Source organism: Trichoplusia ni, chromosome 9, assembly GCF_003590095.1.
Source record: "Trichoplusia ni isolate ovarian cell line Hi5 chromosome 9, tn1, whole genome shotgun sequence".
Lineage (NCBI taxonomy): Eukaryota > Metazoa > Arthropoda > Insecta > Lepidoptera > Noctuidae > Trichoplusia > Trichoplusia ni.
This window is the reverse complement of record NC_039486.1, coordinates 12419945-12432322: the sequence shown is the minus strand read 5'-3', so window position 1 is coordinate 12432322 and position 12378 is coordinate 12419945. Positions and strand designations below refer to the sequence as shown.

General features: G+C 34.9%; 1 protein-coding gene across 1 annotated transcript in view; it reads right to left on the bottom strand.

Moving 5' to 3' along the window:
• LOC113497821 (monocyte to macrophage differentiation factor) overlaps positions 1-12378 on the bottom strand; it is a 26499-nt gene extending 14121 nt beyond the window's left edge. The window contains exons 1-2 of the mRNA XM_026877578.1: positions 12025-12378; positions 7215-7405 (exon numbers count right to left, since the gene is read on the bottom strand). Coding sequence (XP_026733379.1) covers positions 7215-7405; positions 12025-12189 — 356 coding nt within the window. The 5' untranslated portion in view covers positions 12190-12378. The remainder of the gene's footprint in view (positions 1-7214; positions 7406-12024) is intronic.

Sequence of the window (12378 nt, the reverse complement as noted above, 5' to 3'; positions counted from 1 at the left end):
CTTGCCTCCAGACAATCGTATAACGACTTCCGAATGATGCAAATATCCGTCATAAATATTGAATGATTTAATGTATTTACATTAGGCTTTCTGGTATTCATGTAAATTTTATGTTTCCTTCACTCGTAACGAAGTTTGTGTTTGTTACGGATTAATGATACCTGACTGATTTCTTACAGGAGGATCTCTCAACAATAATTGCATAGCAGTGCAAAGGTATCCCATAAAAGTTAGAGAAAAACTATCTGAATAACTTAAAAAGCACTTTTAGTGAAAACTAAAGAATAATAATATATAAAATACTTATAAGACGGTAAAAGTTACCCACGAAGTCCAGTTCTAACCTTACTTTGTGACAAATTAAATTAGTATTAAGTAAAAAAATAGATACCATTTATGTACAGCAAAATAAAAAACAAATATCACGGAAATAACAAAAATACTTAAAATTCAATAATTTTCAGTCATTGACACATAGATTAATCGAATAATACTTTATTGACGAAAAAACAAAATATCTCAAGATTTGTCGGTTACCCCTTTACCGATATTTTAACTTTACGCATATAGGAAAAAGGGCTATAATTACAAAATTGATTTAATAACATTATAAATTATCGATGTAATCTCTGCCGGCTTATTTAGCAATCAGTGTAGTAATAATGAGAAACTTATTGATAAGGATAGAAACGAAGCACAGGTGTGTTTCGGCGTCATCATCGTTATAGCGCGGTTCCTATGAGGTCCGATACAAGACAATATTAAACTGTAGCTGAACTCGGCAAATTCAGAAAGCATAGACAGTGAAGGAAAACTGGATTCCAACTATTGGAATCCGAAATGAACTAGTGATTATTTACCAAACCGCAGTGGAACTCGCTAGGCGCGGTGATCATTGCTTAAACAATTTCTATATGGGAAGAAGCCTGTGCTCAGCACTGGGATGTCTAAGGGATGGTTTTTGGCCGACCTTCTTTGACGTAAATACGAAATCGATAAAATTTCCAAAATGCGAAAACAAATAGTAATAAGTACAAAAATTGTATTAAGAAAAAAAGATGCATGTAAAAAGCGTATACTACAAAACAATGCCTCAAATATTGACTAATCAATAACCCAATTCTAAAAGGCGGCCTGTATCAATAAATTAAATGTTAAACTGACCACCTGAAGTAAAGTGGGGCGGGTCAGACCACGGCTAGTTACTCTAAACTGGTAATACACACGAGAATGCCCGACGAGGCATTATAGGCATGTCATCCAGTCATCCTATTACATGCAACATGTCAAGGTAAGGCTTCGATGTCGGACTACATTTACCTCATACAGGTAACTAACGCGTCTATGTCAAGAAGTGCTTGTATGATATAATAAGATTATTGTTTTGCGGTTTTTTATAACGGAACTTTGTGTTATCTTTCGATCTTGCTTCAGAGGTCCGAAAGTCGTGTTTTGTCCGTGTTAATTCCAACAATTATTTAGAGTAGGAACATCACTGACGTGTAAAAGAACAAAATTCAACATACGAAAACCTTGTAGGGAAACAAATTCTTTTGTAACTTGTTAAACTTTAATAAGCTTCGTCTAGGTTCCAATATCCTAGAATATCGTGATACGAGTTATTGAGGCACAATGTTGACCCCGTTTCCGAAGTGAACTGTGTCAATAAGTGATAGCCAAGGGGCACGAGAAAAACGAATATTCCAATAGGCCCGAACTTTATTTGGGGTAAAGAGTATTCCAAATACCATACGTCGTTTTCGCATGTGAGTGTTAAATTAATATTGATCCTGATTAAATACTACTTAAAAAATATATAATGTTCAACAAACAGACAAATTAAAAGCAAAATGGTTCGAAACAAAAGAAGAAAAGGATTTTTGTAACACGCTGTATAGACGCCGTTTAAATGCTGTAATTTATGAGAGCAGCAAAAGTGACCTTTAATTCTCTAGTTTTTACCTAGTTCCAGCGAAGCATGTTAGCCTAATCAAAGCCCACACGAACCACTAACTCATGTCCACAGCAAGGTACTATATCTCAATAAGCTAAACGGTCAAACGTGGACCGAAATGTAACGAGTTACTTCCTGCGTCCGACCTTGCTTCTTATACGCAAACATGAAGCCTTACCGGCTTACATAAATACTGTTGCTATATATAGCCTACCCTTTATGAAATTCTCTAAGCTGCCGTCTTTTGTTTAACTTGCTAAGGCTTGAACATAGTAGAAGCAAATGCATGATGTAACAAGCACATTGTAACACCGATAGAGTTACCGATTAAGCTTCAGTGTAATGTTAGAACATTTTCTGGTCTAATGAAACCCATTAGGTATCCCACCTTGGCAATGGAGTATAATTTCCAATTAGCAACAGCATTGAACTAGACCTATGAAGGTCGAATATTCAGATGGATAATAATAGAACGGTGCTTTCAGATGGGAGGCACAAAATATTAATGACTGGGACTGAAAATAACAAGTGGGCTTTTCCAACTTCCCAGTGTTGCTCTGGCCCTTCGCCAGAGTCCGTTTAGTAGTTATTACTACGATAGTAATATAAAATAACGACCTGCGATGTGAAAGTAGAAGAGTAAATTAAATTTTAACCCTAACGGAAAGTGCCAGAGCTTGAGGGGGAACGCTGGCTACTCCTGGTCCTAAAACATAACCGAGATAGTTCATATAACGAGGTTATGGTCCATTTCGTATTGATAGCCATCAACAGGACACATTAGATACGGTACGAGGTAGACATAGACGTCGTCATTCGATTACACTCAAATCTCTTTCGTGTTCACTTTCGTGAAAATAATAATCTCCTAAATTATTCATGAGAATTCATAATACATTTTTGTCCCATTATAATATTTTTACATACGACGTGTTAAATTATTACATTCCGATGTTACGTAACAGTGAGTAGATGTTTTGATCAGGGTGCATTCGTGTTGTTGTTAAAAACATGTTTCTAAAATCCGGTAAACAAAAGAACGGACAAATTGTTTACTTTGTTCTGCTTAAGAACAACAACAAGTCATAACCGAGTATCGAGCTAAGTATCGTTTTGTAATTAATCAAAATTAAACCGTACATTTTCCTTAAAATCGTACGAAAATTATGCTCTGAACGGTCACAGCACCAGGCACAAAATCCGCTATAAATTTGACAATTGAATAATTGAATTCACTATCATCACACATCACCAATTTGTGGTGTCGTTATACGATTAAGGTTAAGGTTTGTAAAAATTACAGATCAATTTATTACACGACAAGAATTTGACGTTAAATGACTAGACGAGGTAAAAACAATTGAAGATATTAAAGATTCAAAAAAGTATTTAGACTAGTTTAAATCAAACAGACATCGGCTGGGCGAAATTAAGTTCATAAGCTTGTGCCTATTTCGTACATTTGCCTTAATCTTGATGTTGTATAACTGTAGCTGTATTTCATACCCCGGATTAAACAGCTGTAAGTATCCCGATCAGTTGCAACCCTTTTGCTTCGCTGAGCATCGATTCTCGTTCACTGGCTGGAAAGGCCGCCTGTGACTGACAGCAGACGCCATTTAAAAAATAAATGAGCTTAGATTCGTATTATGTTTCTATTTCGATATTACATGGAGTATGTTTTGTAGAGTAAATTGTATGATTCAAGTATGTAGAGTAAATTTTTTGATTAAAATAAGTGAAAAATTCATTAATCTTTGTTAAATGTTGGGTCATTTTGTATGTAACAAAGAATCCATTCGGAATGGTGATCAGATTTTGCTACATTTTTATCTGAAACCAGAATACAATCAAAATATATTTTTTATATTTTGTGTAAGTTAAGTCGTTTTTGTTGCCAGGTAACAACCTATTCAGCCCAAAACATAAAACCAGTCCCAGGTTTCAAAGGTGCACTGAACATAGCTTTTCTTTTTCCACGACATAAAGATGGCGGCGCATCCGGTCGGAAGGTGTCAGTAAACTAGCCTGTCAGACGACACCCCGGTTAGTTCCGGAGACATGAGTGTTCCGATTGAAAATCGAGAACTCGCACCCTTGTCAAACTTAGGTTACCTCACTCCGTTTACGCTTGCTTGGCATATTTTCCAGGCAGCCCTTTTAGAAAATGATTACCTACTTTTATGAGGTATTCCTTTGCCAGTCTTCCCAAACTTTATGACTCTATTTGTTTTCGTTTTCTTCATATTGCATACGTATGTAGTAGTTTGAGATTAAAAAAAATAGCTCCACCTTGTGCGTAATTTTGGTTTGAATTAAATTTTAATACAATTATTTTCGGCTTATATAAGTAAAAAAAAAACTTAATAAGTAGAGTTGCATTTCGAAGAGGTTAAAAATAACCTCAGTTTTAGAACAAAACACCGATAATTTATCGGTATTTATTCTCTACCTCTGGCGTATTGACCGGATAGTTAATTCAAGACGTTACGACCTTTTTTCTGTGAAACGAAGTCTTATTTATACCCAGGCTTATAGACCAGTTTCAGGCGTATTCCCAAAGTCCCTGTTCTACTAATGTCAAAATAAACCTCCGAGATATTTCCTCGCCAAGCGACACTCGCGGGATTATAAAGTAATTATTTCCAAGTCCAGATAATAATATAATAGTGAACCTAAGTTAGAAATAACTAGTAAGATTTTTCTCTATTTTCTTAGAAACTTGTCTTAACTCAGATGCCATTAACATAGATTGCCAACAGATGCACCTAGCACGTGTAAGAATTTAATATGCGCTACGATAAATCTCTAGCAGGAAGCATAAAAAGTCAAATAGTTGAGTCATTCGAATATAGTGCCATAAGGCCTATTTCTTGGATGGCAAAAAAATACTTTCTTAAACACATTCCGTATTCATGGGAAATAGGTATACTGACACAATAAACATCTCTTGTCTTGATCAGAGACTATTTTTTAATCTAGTTAGCTGTCACGAGGAGCAACAAGGGTACGTTTATAAGTGGCAATAAATCACTTACACGTCTAGCGGAGACGGGCATCCGTATACAAGGAGCTTGTCATTATGATGCTTTGAATAACACACACGCACACATACGCATATAGTATACATTGCCAATTGCTGAACAAGGGTCTACTCTCTATAGGTATAAAGGAACTCTACACCGAGCCCCAATTGCACTAGATTGAAGCATAAAGGAGAATCGAATTTGCAATATAAAGGATCCAAAAGATAGGGCTTGCGTATTACGCTTTATAACAGAAACATTATCAGATCCAGATCCAAACTAGGCAAATTAGATCTTGTGATTGTCAAAGAAAAAAAGAACTCCTCATGAATATGAACTTGAGCATACACAAAATATTAACGATTTTCGGATAACACAAGTATAATACGAATAGTAGATCCGGACAAAAACCCAAGTTATACGATAAGGCTCTATAATTAGATGGGTGATCGACAAAGGATTTAATATACATTCTCATACGTAAACCACTACGTACAAGATTGATGGTTTCCTTTTACTTCATGTTATTTTCGGCGTAGTTACTGAATTATTTCCCTCAACTTCTGACCTTAAATTTAAAACCTTCTCAACTGAATATATTAACAGAACTTAATTAGCCCATAAGGGATTTTCTGGTTCAGATATCAAATTATTTATGAACGGGATAATACGACATGATGACGATATAACGCACATGAACTGTGCTCATGATCATGATCCCATTTTTTAATATTGTCTTTTAAAAGTTACTTTCGTGAGGATGATTCCAACTTCAAGTATATATATAAGCCTCTTCATGTTACAAAATGTACCCATCTACACTAACTTCGTGCAGGTACCGGAACCCTAATATTTGGAACGTAAATCAGTGAAGCAATGTTTAGACGTCATAAGGGGATTCGTCGTATTCACTTCCAAAACAGTACACTACAGTAAATTATTACTTCCGAGGTCTTCACGAAGAATAATTCAGTCAGAAAAAGCAATAAGTTTCAGTTAGAATTGGGTCACCCAATCGTGCAACCAATAAATCCGTTTGTAACCAGTTAAATCTTTCATTAAGCCTAATAAATACTTTAAGCCGGTAGTGAAACTAATGACGTCATTCAGCATTCGTTTGTCAATTTCAGAAGCTCTTGCCAAATTGTAGCGCTTGGATTGTTAAAGACTAATAAGATTTATTCATTAATTCAAAAAGGTTTTGTTTCTGAGATTCCAGTGGCAAGGTTTTGTAGATTGCCGAGGGTGGTTGTAACGCGCAAACATTAGAGCATTCCTTGCATTCCCGGGCGACCCTGACCTAATTAATTGCACTAGATCCATCCATACCATCCCCATCCGATCCGCTTTAGCGAAATTTATAGATCATTAAACGGAAAATTTGTGCTAGCTCTTCGCAATTTCGATTCACCCATGCGAGGTTTTTAATTAACGAGGCATTGTTCTATATTCGTTTTTCAAAATATTATGTCCAGCATAAAATGTGTCAATAAAATAGATAATTAAAAACTTGAGTTCAACCCGTTTCTCGTATTTCACACATAACACTTCGTTCAAATCAGTCTTCAGCTAATTAATAAATGTAATTATTATTATTTGGCGTTTATGGAAACGATGTTCACTTAAATAAACGAGGACAGTAACACGAGGACATTAAAGACGGGGTGGATCCCCGTGGAGACATGTAAGGAGGTCAGCTTGCTGTTTACTGGTGTAGCCTCCTGCTGCTGTTATTTGGTCGATACCGGAAAACTACAGACATGCCCAGTCAAGCAATCCTAGACTTTACGAGGAACTAAAAATTAACTATAAAAATAAAATGAGAAAAATTCAAGAACGTTTTTCATTTCACCGAGCTTAAAACATTTTCTGTTATTCCAGGAAAGTGAAACTGGAAAGCGCAGATGTCGCCGTAAAGACTCGAGATTATGTAAAATTCTTTTACTTAAGTCGTTTCATACGCATTTCTGAACTGAAATAAGAGTGATTTGCAACTTTAGCGCTTATATTAATATGAATAAGTATAAGTTGTATTTTTATCTCAGAGGCTGTAGGCAATTAGACACAATGATAAACAGGTTTACTAATTGCTGATACTATGTTCGACGTTCCACGTGAACAATCTACTATATTTTTTCTTAAGCTTTTGTTTTCGTCCTATTGTTTGTTACCTGTTAAAGTCTTCAGTCAAGTTTCAAAGGCTTTCCAAAGACTAGAGCAAAAAAATAACTTACGTTTCGGATCTGCAACAACACACGGAATGGAAGGTTGTGGACACCGCGAACAGCAAGCATAGTGCGAGTCCATAGACGACGGCAGCGATCGCTTGTGGCGCGTTCACAGACCGCGTGAGCAACTCCCGCGCACCCAACGATGCAGGCGCAACGCATAGTGCGTGCGTACACACGTTTGCTACATTCTCCACCTAGGGACAAATAAATAAATATTAATAATTTATTCTGTCTGCACAAAGCTGAATTAAGTTTACCTACCTAAAAATACCTGTTTCGTTATCTTATTTTACAGTTTATCAAAACGAATGACAGTGATGCAGACCCTTATGGAGATGGCGAGATTTAGTGGATTTTTAATTTTATACTGAACTAGCACCTTGCGGCTCATGAGAGAGCCATGAAAAAGCGAGTCCTTTGCTTCAGAAGCGGAAAATTTCAAGCTGGTAATAATATTTTATATCCTTACTATCCAAAAACGATGAGCAAGATATTTTTTTTGTGTTTATTCTCTATAATGCTAAAGAGAAGTAAATCAGAAAAGGGTGTAATATGAAGACTCGTCGCGCAGAGCCCTTTTAATTAAAAGAGATTGTTTATGTCTATTTATACACCTTAATTTCTGTCTGTCACTGGATCCGGTTCGAAAATCCAGGACTACAAAACGTAAGGCCTTAAAACTCGTACTTTTATTACCTTATGCTATAATTGAATAGAATATTATTACTATGACACCATGCACTGTCTTGATAACATTGCATTCTAACCTCCGCAAGAACGTGTAACATAAAGCGTATCATTGAGAATAAGACCGGTATCTCAATTAACTAAGAAACAATGGTATTTAATTTATAAAACAACTTCATAATCTTATATGCAAGATCAGGTTACAGATATCCAAGTAGCTTCTAGAAGATTCGCCCGCGAGTTCATTTGCACGGAATTTCATTAACAAATAAACAGTTGTTGCTATAGTATTAGATGCTTTGAGGAAATTAAATAAGAACATATTCAAACAGTCCATTGTTTTGTAGGATCCCTATATAAGATGTTATAGTGTCATGTATAGGTACGTTCCACACTATCGAGAACGATCTCCGGGTCACTTTTCCGGTGACCCGTTAATCATGGTCACATGCGACCTGCAATACTTCTAATGTCGACCGCAGGGCCTCCCACGCCGCCCATATTTAACATACACTCTTGTAATAGAGGAAAGTTTTATGTTCGGAAAGCGAGACAGTTTATAGGGGTTGGTCGCAAATACTCGCTGTTTCAATTATAGTAGATCAACGCTGTTTTTTTATTGTTGTGTTCAAATGTATTTATGCGAAGTAAAAATGTAAGCGCCTAAATAAAATTGGAAAGTAATATTTAATAACTACTAATGTCACGTGGCTATCCTGATTTTCATGTCTAATAAAAAGTGCAGAGTAGTATTCCAGCCTATCAATTTTCTCTCTGCCGAATTTTATTAAAATAATTGAAGTAGTTTTTGCGTTAAAGAGTAACAATCATCCATTCATAACATAACACATCTTGCCGACACACACAGATGCAGTAATAACAATGTATTTAGAAAATTTTCCGAGAAGTGAGAATGGTGCAAATGTAAGCCAAGCATACCCTATTTTCCAATTTGAATTTTACATTACATTGTTTCGTTTGCGCCTTTCCGTTCGCCGGGGAACAACAGCGCGCCCAGAGGGTTCCTCATAATACGTCGAGCGGGAATTCTGACGTTAGTTTATGTATATTAGTGCTCAACGATATTAAAGGCTTTGTTTCTATTAGGATATAAATTTTCATACACATGCACCGGGAATTTTGCAGTATCGAAGTCATTAAAGTGTATTATAAAGTTATAAAGGCATAAACGTCCGACAATAACAAATATTTTTTCTTTTTAAGTAGATCTTTACTATCCAAATAAGTAGGTACTACATTTTGCACTTATTTCTATCAAGTGAAAAAAAACATACCACACGTTATGATCAATTTTGTATAGGTTTCCCAGTAATTATTAATATTAAATTTTTGTATCTAAGTCTTATGACGACGTGGCGCTGGCGACATATTAAAATAGGCATATGGCAATCATTTTCTACAATTTCATTATATTAAGGTTTCGTTTCCTCTTACTATATTTAAATTGAAGGCTACATTTTACTCTTGTTTGTCGTGACTTAGGGTGACCTAATTGTGTTGTAACATTCGTAAGAACTACTTTACTTATTTATACAGGCGTAAGGTTCCAGCTTAAAGAAATTTTGGTGGAACTCCACCTAATTAAAAACCATTAGGATTTTTTGTAAAACTATTAAAACGCGATAAAAAGTGACCTTTTTTAGAGCTTATTGGTCCAATTACAATATACACATTTTGGTAAATTTTAACAAATGTATATTTTAGATTCCCAGTTCTGAAAGCCATAGAAAAGTGCTCTAAAACAGTCAAGCAATCAGTTCCAGTAATTTTCGAGATAACCCGAGCGTAAAGATAAACTGACATCGATTTCTACGACAGGGCGGTTCAATGGCAGTTCGAATCTAACTGAACAATAATAAACATGGAAATTGAAAAAAGAAACAATCAATAGCCTGAAATATAATTGTGGATATTTACGATATAACCGGCGTGTGTTCGACGATCGTAAAATAATCGTGTTACATCCCGTCATTGCGTGACTGCGGTTGTACTGTGATTGCACACTCGTAATTCATATCAACGAGACAGATACTAAACATTCGTAATTTTGTATGTAAACATTTGTTACATAATATGTATTCGCCGTATAGGTATCGCTTTATTTCTTCAAAGAGTTTTTGAGAGTAGGAAACTGCTCGAGTGCTCTCGACCCCTGCATGAAGTGACAGTCACGCTTTTATTTTTAACCCTGACCCTCATGTTTGGATATAGTCTCCCAGCGCGGTAGTTCTCAGGCATATCAGTGGAACAAGCGTTTGTTTTAGGTTGTTGATATCGTAACTATGACTTGCAAGGCCATGTATCTCTTGTAAAAGCGTCACATTACGATGCTGCGAACTTGTTTCAAGCTGCATGATAAAAACATTTTTTTTATTTATCGTTCGTACCCAAATTACTTCAACGAGACAATAATCTTCTGTCTATCCATCCGCTTGTCTTCGGAGAGTTTAGATTTTCATTTTTCACACACAGTATGACTGTATTATTACATTTTGCACAAAGTTACGGAACCCTCCGATGTTTCGCTTTATTTAAAGAGGGGCCAACAGTCCTCAACTAATACATTTGCAGTTATTGAAGAAAGAAGCCGTGTAGTGTCCTCTGTTACTTGTAAGAGGTCGTGGTCGGCCTCCAGGTGCGACTAGCACTTGACCGGGTTTACTACAAAGGGAAATCCGACAAAATAAAGTGAACATTTAATGAGACTATTTGTCGTTACTTAGATATTTGTTTTGGGAGACATTTTGAAACGTTGATAAAACTATGATGACATATTTAACGATATTATCATATCAGTTGGGTTTGTGTGTAAATACGTAATCGTGAACTATTTTATGTTTCGTAAGAATAGTCAAATTCAATAGTTGATAACTATGGAATCAAATATAATTACACTCTAGATCATCAACTGGGGAAGAAGGTTTTAGCGAAGTTTTAGCACTACAACTATAAAAAAAAACAAACAGTTAGCCATCTAGGTAGTAACAAAATAATCTTTAAATAATTAAATATACATTCGGACTGGGTACGTATAAGTACGCGATCATGCGCGTACGTATGTTAGTCGAACATTAGTAAGTACTTAAAAGATAAGATAACACAGAGTATTAGATTGAATGTTTGTTTTTTTTTGTATCAGTGATACAACAAATAATTACGGAATTGTGTTTTTTTAGATAAAGTTAAGTGAAATTACCACCTTAAAATTTGATTACCTTATTCATTCTTTTACTATTAAGTTACATCTTTTTTCATTTCCGTAATGTTGAAATTTATAGGTTTAGAAGAAAGAGGATGCCTTTGCGGAGCAATGGGTTATGGGATATAAGTTTTCAAAAACTTAATAAGGCAGCTCTGCTTTATAAAGTTTTTGGAGAGATATTTCATAAGGAAACATTCATATAAGTAGGATCTTTGAATCATTAAATTCTTAATAACTTAACATCTTTAATTAAGGAGTAAAAAAGAAAGATTCTATAATTTTTCTGAGTCGAATAGTTTTTGTCAAAAATCGGGTATTGGATAAATACGATTAATAAGCTTAGATTAAATATCCAGACATAAAATAAAGAAACTGCAGTTATAAATATTATTAATTGATGTTGTATCTATAAATATATGAAATGTTATTTTTGTCTTATTAAATTTATTAAGGAAATAAATAAAATAAAGACAAGTCAGTAAAATAAGGGAGCTTCATAGGCTTTTTAAACAAATTAAATGATGCAGTGTGTGATGTGATTTTTATACATTTGAATGTTTATATTGACAGATGACAGCCCAAGATAAATTCAAAAATAAGTCAAATATGGAAATCAATCCAGCATTAAAATGTTTTATATTTATTCTCAAATAATATCAAAACCCTATTGCTTATATACTGGATAAACTGAAATATTTTAATTTAATAATGGACCAGAATTTTAATAATTCAAAATTAATCAAACAAATGCTATTATGTTGCTAGTTATGATTAAAAGCTTAGTGCTAAATCCGGTTAATTAAGAATATCACTCAAGCAAAACAAACCCTACTTTCGTTTACGGTAATGTTATTATTTATATGTAATGTTTCCGCTATTAATAGCTAGCCTGAAGCCACTTACCGTCGTGGGCACGTAAGCCCTGTTCGAGGTGGCCTTCTCATTCATCCACTTCACGGAGTTCAGCCTCTCCCACGGAAGATCATAGTGAAAATAAATTTTACTTTCATTGAACTTAGATTTAAATTTCATAATTATCACAGAAAATATGCTCAGAACGTCACCCATTTATACGATTTATCTGTATGGCAGCTGAATACTAAATGGTCATGAGACCAACAACAGCACGCTTAATCTTATAAGGATGTTAACATTCATGTTAGTAATTCAATTTACATTATTCTACTTTTCGAACATTTTCCTCTTTTTAATTTTACAACCACCTCGGTCGATGCGATATGACGGAATGAATGACAA